Source organism: Balaenoptera physalus (genome assembly GCF_965194825.1).
Source record: "Balaenoptera physalus genome assembly, chromosome: 8".
Taxonomy (NCBI): Eukaryota; Metazoa; Chordata; class Mammalia; order Artiodactyla; family Balaenopteridae; genus Balaenoptera; species Balaenoptera physalus.
Window position 1 is genome coordinate 74,765,870 of NC_138887.1, and position 17,269 is coordinate 74,783,138.

General features: G+C 51.0%; 1 protein-coding gene across 2 annotated transcripts; it reads right to left on the reverse strand.

The window, feature by feature from the left end:
- Positions 1–1,313: 1,313 nt before the first annotated feature.
- HOXA13 (homeobox A13) lies at positions 1,314–8,571 on the reverse strand. Of its 2 annotated transcripts, XR_014266918.1 has the most exons (3): positions 7,562–8,571; positions 3,129–6,829; positions 1,314–1,818 (listed from the first exon to the last, which is right to left on the reverse strand). XR_014266918.1 is itself a non-coding variant. In XM_082473205.1 (2 exons), exons 1-2 carry the CDS (start codon positions 8,475–8,477, stop codon positions 6,585–6,587), a joined length of 1,161 nt encoding a protein of 386 aa, XP_082329331.1. In that variant the 5' UTR covers positions 8,478–8,571; the 3' UTR covers positions 1,314–6,584. The 2 variants fall into 2 exon arrangements, 1 of the variants encoding a protein (XP_082329331.1); XM_082473205.1 differs by having other exon boundaries at positions 1,314–6,829.
- Positions 8,572–17,269: the final 8,698 nt, after the last annotated feature.

Here is a 17,269-nt window from a genome sequence, read left to right on the forward strand (position 1 = left end):
CCAAAGGCCTGCCATGCACTGAGGGAGCAGACCTGGACTCAGGGACCTCAATAGAGGCACCCAGCAGGTTCCTTACTTCCCTATTCTATTCCATGCCCAGCTGGCCCGGCTGCCCCTGCCAGGTCCCTTGTTTCTACCGGAGCTCACGACTCGGATCCAGCCGCGTCCGCTCTCCTGAGCTTGAAGGCGTTGCCTCTCCCCCGCGGCTAGGCTTCCGCAGGCTCAGCTCTTCCAGGACTCGACGGGGACATAGCCTGGGCCACCCTTGGCTGCAGGAGCTCCTCTTCAATACGGCTGGCGGCGAAGGAGTTGGTAACCAAGAAAGAACTGCCTCCAGTCCACGATCCCAGGGTATCATAACCAGCTTGCAGCCGGCCAGTTGTGTGTCCTGCGCCTTCCCGCGGCGACCGGCCCTGACCATGGAGACAGCCATGGCGCGGAGGACTTGACCTTAACGGCGCGAGAGGAGGGCGCTCTCTGAGCTGCCGGGAGGGGGCTTCTGCTCTTTCCAACCTCTCCCACCCAATAGCAGCCCGGACAACGCATGCCGCTCACCCCCATTCCCCCCTCCATTTTGTGCAGTGTCCGCAGACCCGCAGCCGGAACAAAGCTCCCAGCAGTGGTCTCACCGTCGCCTCTGCGAGCTCTTGTCCCTAACTCCCCTGGGCCAAAAGCCTCAGAGCTTAAGCCCAGCGATCTAAGTCCCCCCCGCCCCCCACCGCGCCCTCTTTTTTCACTTAACCCCAGCCGCCCTCAGCCAGGGCCAGGGTACTACTGTGGGTGCCAGCCGGGCCCCCGTCTGTGCCAACATCCCGTGCGCCGGGTCCTGGCCTCGGGCTGCGGGCGGCGCCGGGCCTACAGCCGAGCCTAGCGTGCCCGAGGCGCGGGATGAAGCGAGGCCGAATCTGCTTTCCGGCCCGGGCGGAGACCCGTGACTGCGCGGGGCGCCCGGATGCGGCCGCACGGGTCCGCAACGTGGCCGTGCGTGCCCCGTTCGCTCTCCGCTCCCTCGGATCTCACCCCACCCGTCAGGCCGGGGCTCAGAAAGCGGAAGTATCTGGTAGAGAAAACCACGGTTTCTTTTCAGCCCGTTTCAGAACCCCTTTTAGAGAAAATGCTCCTGTCAAGTTTTATTTCCCGTTGCAAACCACCTTCCACGCTGCCAAGAATTAAGACCGGGAGAGATTAAATACCCGATTATTCTCATGGGGAGGGAGGGGCGGGGCGGAGAAGGGGCACCCGCACAAAACATTCGTTTGACTCGGCTTGTCCTCATCAAATAACGCCTAGAGAGACCCGCGAAGGCCCGCGCGGGCGGCGGTGACGTCAGCCTGCAGCTGCGGGGCGAGGCGCGGCGCGGTGGCTGGGCCTCCGGAGTCCGCCTGGCGCGGGCCTAGCGCGTCGGGGCCTTGACCTCTGCCTAATGTCCTGCTGCACGCCCCCTCCGGCCCACAAGCCGTCCGAGCGAGGCCGGCTCTCTAAGGCTTTGAGCCTCCATTTTGAGGAGAGAGTTCATCCCGACGCGCGGAGGATTTCGAGCCTCCTCGGCCCCCGAGGGGCGCGGCATCGGGTGGCTCCCCAGGTCCGCGGCGGTACTTCTCCCGCGCGTCCCCGTCCCTGCACCTGGGGGAGGCCCCGCGCCGCTGCGCGACCGCCCGCAAAGGTTCGCACATCTCCGAGGCCCCGTTGTGAAGACTGCTGCCGGGTGGATCCAGCTCTTCGGCGGCGCGACGGAGCCAGGCAGAAATGAAATCAACTGTGGCGAGGCCTTGGCTGCTTCCACGGAGCACTTTTCTGTGCCAGCGTCTTTTTTCTTCCCTTGAAAATCAAATTAAAAATAGCAAACACCTTTCAGGCATTCGTCGGCGCTAGGCAGATGCGCTAGGATTGAAGCAGCCGATCAGAAAGTGGGTATTTTCATAAAGGATGAAGCCGGCTGTTATTGACCCGGCGGCCTGGCGGATGAAAACTTAATTATTGTGTGCGTGTCCTAAAACTGAGGCATAAATCTCCCCAGGCCTCTTGGATAACGTTACATCTTTGCTTATGAAAAATGGGATGTGAGCAACTCGATGCACATTTCTCTGATTCTCCAGGTCTTGGGCTGCTGACACGCATTCGATCAACTTTAAAGGAATGCGCATAAATCAGCAAACCCCTAGCGTCTCCTCCATAGAGGTTCGCAAATCCGGAAGGGCGCCTCTGAACCCCCTGGGTCTGGAGTTTAGCAGTCCCGGGCAGGCTCCGTCTGCCCCTCGAAAGAAACTCGGGAATTCGCAGAGAGGAAGCGAGTAGCCGCATCTTCACCAAACCCTCCAAACACACTCAGCAGGGTGTAATCCGCACATGTATTATCATACGGTGAAGTGTGTCATTAGCTACCCGCACACATATGTATCATCCTCAGCTGAATTTCGCTGCCTCGTGAATTTTAAGAAAATATCTCAATTAGGTTGAATTTTTTAAAAGAATAATTTCCTCCCCCTTTCTTTAAAAAGTTGTTTTCTGTTTTCAAAAAAAAAAAAAAAAACCCAACTTAAATGGATGGCTTAAGCTCTGTATCAGGCATAAATAGTTGTGAAATGCAAAGTGGCGTTTTACAATCATCCACTTAAAATACCTCAATAAATTTGACAGTATTAAGAGCAGATGGAAAAAGTAGTTTTTTTTAAGTCCCATATTTACAATTTTTAAAAAATGGTCACATGACAGGCCATTACAGGATTAAAAATCATTGCTAATTTAATAGATGGAAACAGTGTCTAGTTGTTTCCATATTACAATTTCTTATTCTGAAAGTGTGTCCCTTTTAGGGAAAAAAAATACTTGAATCAGCTATTCAACAACACTATCCCAGTGTTCGGTGTTATTATTCCTACATAGTGGCTGGCATCCTCCTGGATGTCTTTTTTCTAAAGGTTCAGATTAATTGCTATTTGGGTATTGGGGAGCCATCATAATCCATGCTTACTTCAGGTTATCTCGTAGATCCATGGGAATTTTAAGTAAGAGGTAAGATCAACATTATCAACATCTGTTTCAGAACAGGGAGAAAAAAGCTCTGAAATATCTTCTGTCATTAGTTTCAAAAGCTGAAGGGAGAAAAAAAAAGAAAACTACTACTTTACCCAGAGTTCCTGCAGTGGCGATGGCTTGTGAAAGGGGTGGTATTCCGGCTGTAGAGCTGCTGTTGGCCTCCTTCCTAGGCCTGAAGCTCAGAATATTTCTTACATCTAAAGAAAAATATCCCCCATCAACAGAAGAGTCCCCTTTGGAGCTGTTCGTAAACACACAGTTTGATCCAGCTTTGAGGGGATTTTCCACCACTTTAAACATTTTGGGGGAAAGTTGTTATTTTGGCTTGATGGCCGCTCATTTAGAAACGGAGTTCTGTGGAACAAGATGTGCGGAGGTTGATCTGAAGCATCATTTTCATTTGCTCCCACAAGTGGAGTGAAAATCCTCGGGGCAGCAAAATTTGATTGCACTTCACAAGACCATTCCATGCGTACATTTCAAGACCATGCTGTTTTTGAGACAGCTTTAGAGATTCTTTCTATAATTCTCCATCAATAAAGGAGCTCTAAGTCTTCAGGTTGGAGAGGTTTCCGTCAGCCAGGTTTGTAACCAACCAATATTATTTTCCATAAAATGATCAATAAGTTTACTCAGTTCACAATTACTTTCCCCTAGCATAAAGATAAAATTAACCTCATCTTGAAATTCTGCACCCTAAGGATCCTGGTTCCACCAACATTTCAATACATATATGCGTAGCATGTTTCTGACAAAACACATCACCCTATGTTTATATTAAACATATAAACATACATATGTATTAGTTATGACTCTAAACACATCTGATGTTTGGGGTCAATAAGTAGTAGATATGATTGTTATTACCAGTATAGTTTTGATGGTGGTTGTTAATATTAAATGTATATATTTCTTCCATAAATCAAATGGCAGCTTAGAAAACATCAGTATAAGATTGCACACCACCCAGGCGCAGCACTCAACTCTGAGCTATCCAGGATAACTCTCCTTCTGCATCCATATTATGGTCATTTTGTAGATATGAGATCTTTAAGCTCTCCATACTGACCTCTTAAGAGGTGAGTTTCTTTGAATTTCTGAAATGTAACTCTAGAGCTCTAGAGTTAGAAAGGCATCTGAAACTTTTTATTTACCGTATAGATTCCCCTATAGCTCTAATTAGGATGGTAGACCACCTTGGAGGGTGAGGGCCAAGAAAGAATGGTTATTTAAGAACACCTCTTAGACTGTAACAAAAATGTACAGCTTACAAGCAGATCTGCAGAAATCTGATGCAGAGCAAGCCACTGTGAATACAAATCAAACTTGGCCATTAAAGAAAAGGAGCAAAACTTCATCAATGTAAGGTACATTTTGTACCTGAACTCTTGAAATCACCTTAAATTATATCATCCTGGGTCATCAGTAATTAATGATACTATATCTGTACAGATTCTAAAAATACATATACAAGCACACACAAGCACTGATATGCAAATGCATACATGTATACACATATGATATATATTCACATATATACAGGCACATGTATAACTTACATATATTCAAATTTGCTCCATCTGGAGCCAAAGAAATGAGTACTAAATCTCTAAAACAAGGAGTCAAGGAGGTAAGACCTTTTGATTCCCTTGAAGCTGAAGAATTACAAGGAAGCTTGTCAACGCGAGGTGGCGCCCTTGATCTACTAATCCAGCCGAGGCCAATTCATGAGCTGTCAAAAGTCAAGGTCACAAATTGTCTTTTTTCATCAAGGTCAAGGTTTAAGGCCTTTCCTAGTCCTGTCATTTCAACAAATATCAAAACCTGCCCTCTCAGACACATGCAGACCCAACAGCAGACTTTAAAATACGACAGCCTGGGCATCTCTGATACTAAACAACTGGTTTTCATTTTCCACAGGGAGCCTGGGAATTTATATTATCTCTTCCTCCTTTCTTTTCTCTCCCTTTTAGAATACCTGACACTTTAACCTTCTTGAAGCACTTATCTAAATTTGTAGGATTTTAGTTGTGAGGGATTTCTCCTTTTGCCTGAAAAATTTGTAGCCAAAAAAACAAAACAAAACAAAACTGAATAATAATAGAAAAGAATGGTCCTTGGTTTGTACAGGACAAACCTGCTCCTTTTCTTTCTGTGCAGTGCATGTTTAGCATAGGAAAATAACGAGTATTTCCTTCATATTTTAATGGCAGTGACTATTTTATTAACATAATTAATACCACTATATCAACTATCTACAGGTCTAAGTTGGGGGTTTTTTTACTATTATTTTTAGTAGAAATATTTGAAAAGCAGGTGCACAAATACATTTTCACAGTGTGCTGAATGTCTTTATTTACAAGATAGCATTTTATAGTGAATATGAACAAAATGAATGTGCTGGTTGAAATAACTGCTTGATTAAAGATGTGCTGTGAAGATGAATCCCTAAACTTTCTAATGCAGTCTCATAACACAATAAACAAGGAAAAAATACTAATCCCTTAATAGATCAAAATATAGAAAGTAAACATCTAACTGTCTCAGGGGAATGGATTTCCATTCTGACTTTTCTAAAAAATAAAAAAGGAAAATTATTTCTCCAGCAATATGTTTAGTAAGTATTGGGAAATATCAATTTAAATGAAAAATTAATTGTATTCAAACCAAAGGCCACCATGTTAGGGTAGGACCTCTCAGGAGATCTGACACAAAGTGAATTCTGTGAATTATCTGATGCTTTAAATATTTTTTAAAGCTATCAAATCCTTTGAAAAGTAGATTATATTGGGGCGGAAAATATTGTCGAAATGCCACAAAAAATCTTGTCATAAGCAAGTAAAAATTATTATCAGAAGGACATTCCCAACCTGGGGTTCCCCTGTAGCCTCAAAGGCTCACTCAGCTGGTTGTATTTACTACCAAGACAAATGATCCTCGGAAGAGCTTTCTCTTCCTTTGCCCCTTCATAGTAAATAGTCCAAGATCATTATTTCAGTACCTTCTTCTCCTTTCCTTTCTAAATCTATACATGACATGTTTTGCAGAATATACAACAATGGTAGGACTTTCACTAAGATTTACCTGAGCAGTCACTTAACATGCAAAGGGGATGGTGATGGTGACCCAAGGACAAGCATATGTTTACAACAGCCTCTTGCATTTGTAACCAACTTTCGGATTATTATCATATAACATAGTGTCCTAAAATATAACGGTCACATAAATACTTACAAGATTTCAGTAAATGTGTAACTTATCTGAAATTGCGTATTTCGGGGTTGATGTTTGACTCTAGAGTTTGTCATTTAACGGTCTGGTGGGGTTGGCGGGAGAACTGGCAGTCTTTACCATTTCTTAAAGTAAAGTTTTAAAAGAACTGTAGATTCCACAGGAGAAAAAGATCCCCCTTAGGAAAGCAAAATGCCAGTATCTCTCTTTCTCTTTCCCATTCTTCAATTATTATTAGCATTATAATCATTATCTGGACAAAGCAACGAGTTCTGAAGCATTTCTTCAAGTTGCCCTCTAGCTCCACTTTTAATCCATTAACTAGTGGTCTTCAGTTTGTTGATAACTTTTTTCTCTTTGACCCTCCTGTTCTGGAACCAGATTGTAACCTGCCGCTCGGAGAGATTCGTGGTGGCTGATATCCGCCTCCGTTTGTCCTTGGTAATGAATTTGTTTGTAGCGTATTCCCGTTCGAGTTCTTTTAATTGCACCTTGGTGTAAGGGACGCGCTTCTTTCTCCCCCTCCTGTAGGAGCTGGCGTCTGAGGGATGAGAGACCACATCTGGAAAATAGGGAAGAAGGCAAGTTACAGAAGGGTCAGATCCAGGCCAGGACACAGGCAACAGCTCTATCTGAGGCACCGCCTTGCAGTGCCCGGCTGCACAACCAGGCACTGGCAACCCTTTGCCATGCTGTACAATCCAGTCTTTCTGCCAAAATCTGGATGGCCAGTGGGGAGGGTGGTTAGTTCTGCACTGAAATGAAATCGCTCAGGGATCCAATGACCACCCCAGCCCAGGCCACTCTGCCCACACAGCAGTGGGCTTTGCTTGATCTCCTGGCCCAAACGTTAGCACCAGGCTCAGGGGACAACACTTCTATGCCCTGATTCCTCGCTGTCTCCCCAAAGCCCCAACACTTGGCGTTTCTACACTGAAGGATTTTTGAGAGAACGAATACGGGCAATTTGGTGAACCATTTCCAGGTCAATTTCCCATCCTTACTTGAGTCGATGTCAAGGGCTGGCGAGGGCAGGGCGCAGAGGGAGAAGGAAGCCAGCTAGGGTCCCCACAAGCTTCTTCTCAGCTATCCCTCACCCAGGGAGAGCCAGGACCAGCCCAAATCAAGGGCAGTGCGGGCAGCGCAGGCCAGCCGGGATCGGGCTCCCAGGGGTGCAGCACCACTAGGACAGGCCAGGGAGAGAGCAGAGGGGCACGAGGGTGACCCAGGAGCGAGCGGAGGAGAAGCTGGAGCAGAACCGGAGGACCGGGGCTGAGAAAGGGGCGCCATTTACCGGGCAGAGTGGACTTCCAGAGGTGGGGAGGCTGCGCCTGCTCTTTGGGGCAGTACATTTGGCCGTTCCAGCCGTTGGGCAGCGCCCAGGGCTGGTAGCTTTCCATGGGAAGACCCAGGGGCTCGTGGCGCGACTCTCCGGGGCCCCCGAGGCCCGGCACCACCGGCATATCCAGGTAGCCAGGCACGGGCTGATGGTGGTGGTAAGGCCCGGGCGCGTAGCCCTGGTGGTAGAAGGCGAACTCCTTGGCGCGGGAGCTGAACTCCTCGGCCGCGGGGCCGGCGGTGTCCATGTACTTGTCCGCGAAGGCGGCGGCGGCGGCCGAGGCGGGCTGCGCGCACGACTTGATGGCGTTGGGGTGCGGGCCCATGCGGGCGCAAGGGTAGTAGCCGCTGCCGAAATAGCCGTAGGGCAGCGCTGCGGGCCCCGACGAGCTCTGCGCCGCCGCCGAGCAGGGACTGCACTGCTTGGCGGCCTCGGCGCCCGCTGGGCCCGCCGGGCCCGGTCCTCCCGAGGACGACGCCGCCGCCGCCGCTGCTGCAGCGGCGGCGGCGGCGGCAGCGGCGGCGGCGGCCGACGGGGGCGCCTCCCCGGGCGCGCTGCTGTAGGCGGCCGCAGCGCCGGGCGCCAGGGGCGCCGGGTGCGCCATCAGGTTGCGGCACTGGTTGGCTGCGGCCGCCGCGGCCGCCGCGGCCGCCGCAGCCACCGAGAAGTTGCCCCCCGCGGCCGCAGCCGCCGGGTGGGGGAAGCCCCCGCCCCCGGCCCCGGCCGCAGCCGCCGCTGCCGCCGCCGCCGCCGCCGCCGCCCCTTCCATGTTCTTGTTGAGCTCGTCGGCCACCAGGCCGCCGCCGTTGTCGTAGAGAAACATGACGGTGGGCTCGATCCAGCGGGGGTGGAGGAGCACGGAGGCTGTCATAGCACGAGCCGCATGGAGAAGACCCCAGTGGCGCTGTTTTAAAAAGCCCCCAAGAAGTGAAGAGCGCGCGGCGCGGGGCCGGGGCCAGAGCGAGGGGGGCGGATCGCGCCCCGCGGGGTCGCGCCAGGCGGCCGCCCATTGGCCCGGGCCCCCCCTTCCCCGCTCCGCCCATGGCGTATGCAAAGCGGGCGGCTCCAACCCCGGCTCTGCTCTGTACACCCGCGGTCCCTGCCGCCGCCCGCGAGGTCCCCAGCGCCAGCGCCCGCCGCGCGGCCGCGCACCATTCACCCAGGGGAGAGGCGGGGGGTGCGGAAGGGTAGGGGGGGGAGGACGGGGCGGGCGGGACCGGGAGGGAAGAGCGACCTCCTCGCAGCTCCCCTTCCCTTCCCCTCTCCCAGTGGGGCTCGGAGCAGCGTACGGCGGGGAGGGGATGGGGCGAGGTGTTGGGTTGCGACCTGAAGCGGTGGGAACAGGTCAGGTAAATCTGCGGACGGCTGGGGACGGTAAAATAGCGAGGCGTAGACCAGGCTGGGTGTTTCTTGGGGCCTCCGGCGCTGTTTTCTTTCCAGGTATCCGCGCCTCTTTCTGCAGCGAGACACCAGCACGGACACTTGCGCTTTCGGCTTCGACAGCGTCGCGATTTGGCTCTCTTTCCGGGGGAACCGTGGCGGGGCGTTTGTGGATGCGCCTGGCTTATGGGTCCCAGGACATCCCACTGGAAAATTTGGACTACATATAGAAGCTTCCTCCCCTTCTCTGTCCACAGTGTTGGTGGGCAATCTCCTACACTCACATTTAGGCCCATATGCTCAGAACGACCCATCACACCCACACGGACACACGCGCACACACACCCAAGTGTACTCTGATCACACACTCACGCTTTTATATACAGACTGTTCCTCACTTTTGTTCCCAGTAACAACTCTTTCTCCTCCAGAGACTTTGAGATGGAGAGAGCGATCTTTGTGCACCGTTATTCAGTGCTCCCACATCTCCAGCCAGGCTGGTCTGTCTTGGAAGGAGGTTAAGAGGAACAGGCCCCAGCTGGGGGCTGAGCTGGGACTCGAGCCCCCCTTCTGGGGCTTTAATGAGGCTTCACAGAGCCTGGGCCGGAGCTGACTCTCCAGGCACCTGGGCACTCTCTACTGCACTCCGTTCTGGGACAGGAGAAAGAGACTCTTTGGGGCCACTTCACACCTTCCCCGCCCCCCAAGTAGGACTGGAGAGAGCACTGTCTCCAGCCTGCAGCGGGTGCCCGGTCCTCCTCTGGCCATGAACCAGCTCGAGAAGCTTTTATTCCTCTGTGCCTGGGAAATGCGACCCTTTCCTGAGAGCACAGTGGGGTGTTGGTGCTGGAAGAGGCAAGCAGCTGCCATATTTTGTAGAGGGATTCTGGGGGTCCTGTCGCTTTCGGGTCACATACTTTCACCTCCGATTGTGGATGCTGTGAGCTGGTCAGATGCCCAGAAAGGGAACATGCATTCAAAGTGAACGTGAGTGCATTCCACCGGAGCATCAGAGTTTGGAAGAGTGCTGGACTCCCTTCCATCCCGGGTAGACTGGTGAGCAGCCAGGCTTGGACCTGTCTCCTGTCTCAGCTTGCAGACTCAGCCCTCAGATCAGGGCACTACGAATATCCCCACCCCTTACCCCCGCCCTGGTCTGCTCTCTAAGGTTCCTGGTCTTCCCAAAGTGTCCGGACCAACGAGGCTGGGCTCCGGCTTTTATCCGCCCTAATCCCAGGTTTGCCCGGACCAATGCAAGTGTTGCCCAATAAAACCTTCCATGACCCCTCCCCCCGCCCGCCCCCCCACATACACATACCCAGTGTGCCCTTTCCCTCCTGCCTTTTTAGTAGCTCCGGGTAAATATTGATTTGCCCCCAGTTTACCTCCTCCCTGACTGGCCATTTGCAGACTAAAGAACCAGCCTCTGTACGGACCTGATTTTTGTGTTACTTTCCGGCCCGTTCGCCCCCCTTCCTTCCTCCAAGTGGCATTGTAAAACTCATGATGACAAAGAGACAGAGTAGGGTTTGAGGCCCCAGTTCCTGAGGACTTAAGGGCTGTTTTACATACAGGTCAGACACGGCTGGAGGCCAAGGTCAAGTTGAAAGTTGCAGTCTAGCCATCTTGAGAACTGCCATGCAAGCCTGGAGACCCAGGCAGCTCCTAAAGGCCCACTGCCCACCTCCCCTCACTCTTGATTCCCTTTTCCTTTAGACTTCCTCCTGTTTCTGGCTCTGTTTGGTTACCCAGCAATTTTTGCTGCCTTTGTGGAGTTTTTGGGGCGGTGTTTACAGACTCTTCTTCTCTGCCTCCGCCCTGCTCTTGGCCCAGGCTTCGTTCCTCTTCTGTTTTCCAGCCAGACCCGGAAAAACGAAAACACAGCTCGGGGAGCCCCCACCAGCCAGCGCCTGTGCCAGCTCACCTCTGGCCATGGCGCAGCTGCCTCCCGGTGCACACCGCGGCCAAGGCCAGCTCCACATTCCTCCCTCACTCTCCCCACTTCACCGGAGACCGAGCCCTGCGTGCAGAGGAAGGGCCCCAGCTCCACAGACTGCCAGAGCCAGCTAGGTCCCTCCTCACCAAAAATGGTGAGACAAGATTTCATCTTGTCTGCTGAGGAGCCCCAAGAAGGTTTGTCTGGGAGGGACGGCGCTGGGGGGAAGGCTTTGGGTTGCATCTCGAATTAAGCTTTGCTTCTTAAACTTGGTAACCCCGCAAAGGAAGGGCTTCAGGCCTGAATTATTTATTGAGCTTTGTGGTGGATCTTTAGTGATCAAGTTATTGGGATATTTTCTTAGTTCCGAATATCTCTCTATCAAATTTTAAAAACTCTCTATCAAATTTAAAAAATTACTTAGAGGGAGGCAGCCTGCTTGTTCCCTTCTTGTCTTGGATCTCAATATACACAAAGTGATTTTTCTACCAGGCAAGTTAGTGGTGTCCTGGTGTGCCTTCACTGTTTTTTAAAAGTCTGCAGGTCCCTTTAGATATTGAGTTGTAGCCACCAGTGGGGATGGTTTATAGAATTTGAATGAACTCCATGAATAATTTTGGGTTTCTAGAATTTCTCCTTACTTTGAAGTAAACCTCTTTCTCTCCCCTTCTTGTCCATTGCTGAGAGACCTAAGAGATCCACTGTAGGTTCCCAATATTGTTTCTTAGCCTCTTAGCCCTCCAGGCAGCCACCAAACCTGCTTGCTGTGGAAAAAGAAAGGTTGGAAGGCAGTGAAGAACTGGAGAGTGCTCTGGGAAGCAAGCACAGACTCTCCCAGTGCTCTTCCTCTTTTCCCAACGGCAAGGTCAAGACTCACTTGCCTGCCCAGCTGGTTGGGTCTGATCCTCTGAGTGTCCCTCTGCTTTTTTGTCTACCAGGCTCAGGAATTCCTATGGGATTGCAGGGAGATGCCTCAACTTGAATCCCGGCAATGACAATTTTATCCTCAGACCCTTTGTAGGCTTTGCTGGGAAGCCATGGCACTCATTGGGATCTGCGGGTGGCAGTGGCCCCTTGAGCAAGAGGGTGGCAGGAGTGGAGGTGGGCTTTGCCTGGCGCTCCCTGATTTCCTTTAGAGGAGCCCCGAGTGGGCAGCACGGCAAGATTGGAGGGCAGCAGCTTTTGTTCCGGGAGCTGCCAGATCCTCTCTCTTGCCAGCGCCTTGGCAGGCATAGCTTCCGACCTCCTAGGGCAGGCTGGGGTGCCCTGAGGGACTTCGGTTGCTCTGGAGCTGAAGAAAGATACTGTGGCTGGGTTTTTTTGGGAGGGGGGATGGGGACTCGCTGCCAGCCTGAGCTATGAGGCCCTGGGTTCCCAGGGTTGGAAGAGAAAAGGACAAAGGGAAACCGGGTTTTAATCGAGTTTGATTTTCACTAGCAAATGAAATTTACCTGCTCTCACTTTAACTTGGAGGAGGCTGTCAGCACTGCTCTCTGGCACTATTTCTCTGCATCCATCCAGCATTAGGATAAACATTCCTTGGTTGGTTTTAAAGACACTTTGTATTTCAGGATATTCATGTGTTTCTAATGTATCCAAGCAGCTTTACGAGCTGCATTTGCAGAACATCTTAACCCTCTCTCTCCCATTGCAGGAGGGGTAGGGGCTCAGAGATAATGGCAAAGGAAGAAAGATCCAGACGGGGAAATGGCTGAGGAGCTGAGGCTAGCTAAGAGAGAAAGAAAGAGAGAAGGGGGGCAACACCAGAACAGGATAGCACTTCCCAAACTGTAGTCAACCAAACTGTTTGGGACAGATGAAGTTGAGGGACAGCTTTGTTCATGGTGGGCTTTATGAGTTTCCCCACCAGGGTGGAAGCTGTACTCTTTCTTAAGGAAAAAGGGTAGGTTCTGAAGAAATCTGGGCCAGCGCTGGCCAGTAGGCAGAGAAATGGCACATCCTGAGTCACTTGCTGAAGCTTTTGTTCTAGATTTTTTTTTCTTTTCTTTCTTTCTTTCTTTCTTTTTTTTTTCTTTTCTTTCTCTCTCTCTCTCTCTTTTTTTTTTTTTTTTTTTTGGCATTTGAAGGCAGCACAAGGCCCAAAGCTGTAGGGACGGTTTTGGACTGTGGGAAGTCACTTGGCACTGTGGTGACCGAACGCTAACATGGTGAAAATGGGAGGATGTGCAAGATCCAGGAAGATCCACGAAGGCCCCCGCTTTGTCTTGAGAGATGCCCTCATCCTGTGGATTTTGAGGACAGTGAGTTTTTGGAGGAGCAGCTCTCCCTCTGCCTGGTGTGTTCCTTCTGGTACCAGGCCTTCAAGGCCACCAGTGCACAGAGCCTCAGAAAGGACCCCACTTCCAGCCCTGCCCTGTGGTATTTCTCACAGAAAGTCCTTTAGCAGGAATAGGGGCGTCTCCCCTTTTAGAACAACCAGGCCCAGATCCCAGGCTCCCTTGAGGAGCAACTCCCTCTGCACAGTGCCAGCCAGCGGTGCCCAGACTCCGCAAGCTTGGCCCAAACTTGGAGTGAGGGGTGCGTTCCTGCCTCTGAGACCAGCCGCCCTCGGGCTTAGGGAGGCCTGGGTGATTCCGCCAGTGGCGGCGGAGGCGGTGATGGGGAGGGGAGTGCTGCCTGCCCCGACGGTACCGCCGCTGCTCTGCTGTTAACAGGACCTGGAAACTCAGCCTCCACTTAAAGGACGGGAGCCTGCGTTAGAAGCAGAGGGAACTCAGAGAAGCGCTCCTCAGAGGGAGGAAGCGCCTTCTCGCAGTCCTCAGTGGGCCGGCCAGGGTACCCGTCCGTCCGCAGGACTGCGGGGCCCACGCCACCCAGGGAGTGAGCTCCCCGTCACTCCGCCCGCCGGGGCGCCGGGAGAGCGCAGGAAGGCCGAGGAATTCTGGGAGGCTGCGGTGTGAAAAGGGCGAGAGATCTCTGTCCCGACGCTGTCTGTTTGTCTCTGCCACAACCCAAGAGGAGTCCCAACTGCCGGCCTCCACCCCCATCCTAGCTTGATGCTCGGGCCCGCAACAAAACAGGAAACCAGCTCTGGGGGCTGTGGATTCATTATGTCAACAAATACACCGAAGACGTTCGAACATTTGAAGGAAATAGGGGACTTGGACGTAAGCCTGGCCCCGCGGAGCCCCCAGCTTTCTTGCCGAGAAACCGGTGCAGGCGGCCACGCGGCCTGGGCCTGGGCCCGGGCCCGCGTTGAGTCCATCTCTCCCCAAAGACTCCCACGTCCCTGACCCGGGTGGCAGATTCTTAACGCATAGAGCAGCTAAGGGAAGAAAACTCACCAGCGCAGCCACGAGAAAGGGGAACTCGGAACAGAGAACCGAGAGGTGTGATCAGACTTTTACGTGCAGGTTATATGCCCTAATCGTAACGATGTGTGTGCACACACAGATTCACGCATCAAATGAGCGCACACACCCAGTGAACGCGGACATCCAAAGTCCTGTGGGTGAAATACAGGCATCATACCAAGTCTTGAGGAAGAATAGTTCACCCTGTCGGACCAGTCTGGTGACATATTTCGGGGTGGCTGGCGTCTCCCTACCCTTGCTGATTTTTCCAACCACTCACCATTCCCTCCCCCGCGGTTTTGCAAATACACCTGTCCCCAGTGGAAGGCAAGCCCCCGATTGGCATTTACCTGGTTCGGGTGTTCTCCCCAGAAACTTTGGCTGGCTCTGGGGACCCGCGCTGAGCCGATCAGAAGCGCCGACGCCGACGTTGCTCGTGGCACAGCTGCCGCTCCTTTGTCCCGCTGCTCTGGCCCCGCTCGCCCCAACGCTCAGGGAAACGAAGCAGCTCAATAAAAACTTTTGATATTAGTTTTTATGGGTATTTACACTCTAGTCAGAGGAGCTGAGTACGGAAGCTCCATTAATCAGCCCCCAACCTCGGGTTTGGATGCTCAGTTTATGGGTTGGGAAAGTGAGCTTGCCGGAAAGAAAGCATGGGGATGGCTGGCTGATTCCAGAGAAGTGAAAAAGGGAGCAAGGTCGTTTACCGTTTTTGGAAAACGAAGATTAAAAGGCTAACTCCAGGTGCTACCCGACGGACTATGTTTTTATTTGACCCCCTGGCAGGGATAATTTTTCCACCTTTGCCTAACACAACATTTTTTAAAAAATCTTTTTATTATGGAACTTTCCAAACACACACAAAAGTACAACGGACCCCTATATACCCAACTCTTAGTTTCAACCATTATTATCATTTAGTCTTTCATGTTTCATCGACCACTTCCACTCTTTTTTTTTCCCCTGGAGTATTTTAAAGTAAATCCCAGGCATCACATCATTCCACCTCCAACATAGGATTTTGAAGATAAATTTCAAGGTTAAGCAAAATTGCTCAATAAAAGGAATCCTTCCTATGTCCGAGGGTAAGAGGTCAGTGTGTTTGCACTTGAATTCTTCTGATTACAATCTAGAAAGAACTTGAGGGTCCACCCAAGAGAAATCTGGACAAAAAAGGAGAGTGGCGTGTTGGGCATCTCGCCTGAAATTTTGTGTCTCTTCATCAAGAATACGTATGTATGAGTGAGACACATGTTACCCTTTACCATGAGCGTGTCGTCCTTTAATTGAAGATTTCTACTGCTGCATCAGGATTTGGGAGGAGAGATGAAAACCATGCCTCAGTCCTTTCTATGTCCTAAATTGACATCTATTTCCCTCTTATTGGACAAATAATCATTTCCCAATTGAACACACCTCCTCCCCTTGTAGAAAGCAAAGAGAGACTTCTAATGATTAATCTAGGAAGGGAAAGTTTGTTCTGGGTTGTTATATCATTGCAGTAACCACAGTTTTCAAGAACAAATGCAATCCTATGTATTAAAAAAAACTCCTCAGCAGTAAAATATTTTTTAAAAAGAATTCCTAAAGGTGTTGTGGCTTGCTTTGTTTTAATTCAGTGGTCTAATTGACAATGAGTATGATCCTCCTCTGAAGCGTGATTTAACTAAAGCCTTGGCAATTTTGGAAAGCAAAAAGGCAAAAATGGAAAATAGCAAACCGTTGAATCTGACAAATTCTACGCCAGCCAGCTACTTAATAAATTCGAATCCCACTTGTCTGAGTGGATATTGGTCATCCTTTCTGTGGCAGAGTGTTGGGTTATTTTGCATTTGGATTGTTTATGTCTCCTTAATTAATTTTTTTGAGGAGTTGTTAAATATCTGGGACACTTTGACCCTGGGATGCTTTTATGTTAATAATATATACTAAGATATATGCTAAAATAACTGCTCATCACAGTAGAAAAGAGCTATTTGGCTAAACTCATAAGAGATCTGTAAATTAAGCAAAAGGAGAAATTATGTGCACAGATTTTATATAATTTTCTGACAACTCCAACTACACCCAGCAGAAGCCCCTGGAGACATTGGCCTCGAGTCCCTCCCCTGCAGCCTGTGGAGCAACAGCAAGATCAGTCCCTACCAGGGATCTGGGCAGCTCCTTCAAGGGTCCCTGGTCTCCTGATTCTAGGATGGAGTTTACCATGGGGATTATGGTTTGGGTCACGGTCAAGACTGCAGAAGTGGGAAGATTCGGAGAAAGAGGGAGAAGGCACGAGAGATACCGCAGTAAAGCTGGGAGACAAAGAGGAAAGGGGAGACGGGAGGGTGCAAAATAAAAAGTAAGGAAACCATAACTCCCATCAAAAAGTCAAGCCATGCAGCCCAAGTCAGGCCCGTGTTTTTAAAGCTCCACAGAAACCCATTCTCTGTGGAAGCCTGTTCTCCGAGGAAGCCTGGCGTGGGGGGTGGGGGCCACTGGGGTGGAGGGGACGGGACGCTTAGGCTGCAGGTCTCCCTGAGATTTCTTTAACGGCACAAAAATAATCTGAAGTTTGAAAAACCGATTGGAGTCCAGAGTTAAATGTGAGCATGAACTTCTGCCCATAGAGAGCCGGAGCAAGGAATTCTGGCTGGTATCCGCTGCCCCGGCATAGGTCTTGAGCCATACTTGGGACAACCCCTCGAGCCTGCTAGCAATTACGTGCTCTCAGCCACTTTTAAAAAGGCCATATTTCTTTACATTTCTAGGACCTAATGTGGGGTTATGTCGGGTCATGGGACCCTTGGCTGGTGCAAAGTAATTTGATGTCACTGAGAGCAAACAGACTCGTTTGTCACCCAGAGGAATAGACATCCCCACGGGCCTGAGCTGGGAGCAGAGCAGAGTGGGGCTGGCTGGGGCTGGGGGATCCAGCCATGGGTCCAGTGCTGGCTTAGCCAGGTGGGCTGGGAGGGGGCTTTCTGGGTTGTTCATGTAGGTGCAGGGGAGTGAGGGGTCAGCTCTGTTCCGAGCACACATATCAGC

Bases quoted from the DNA above. Each gene is read 5' to 3' on its own strand.
- HOXA13 (XM_082473205.1), bottom strand. From the start codon at position 8,477: ATGACAGCCTCCGTGCTCCTCCACCCCCGCTGGATCGAGCCCACCGTC. The intron at 6,830-7,561 runs GTAAATGGCGCC...CCTATTTTCCAG, and splicing joins CTGGAAGTCCACTCTGCCCG to ATGTGGTCTCTCATCCCTCA.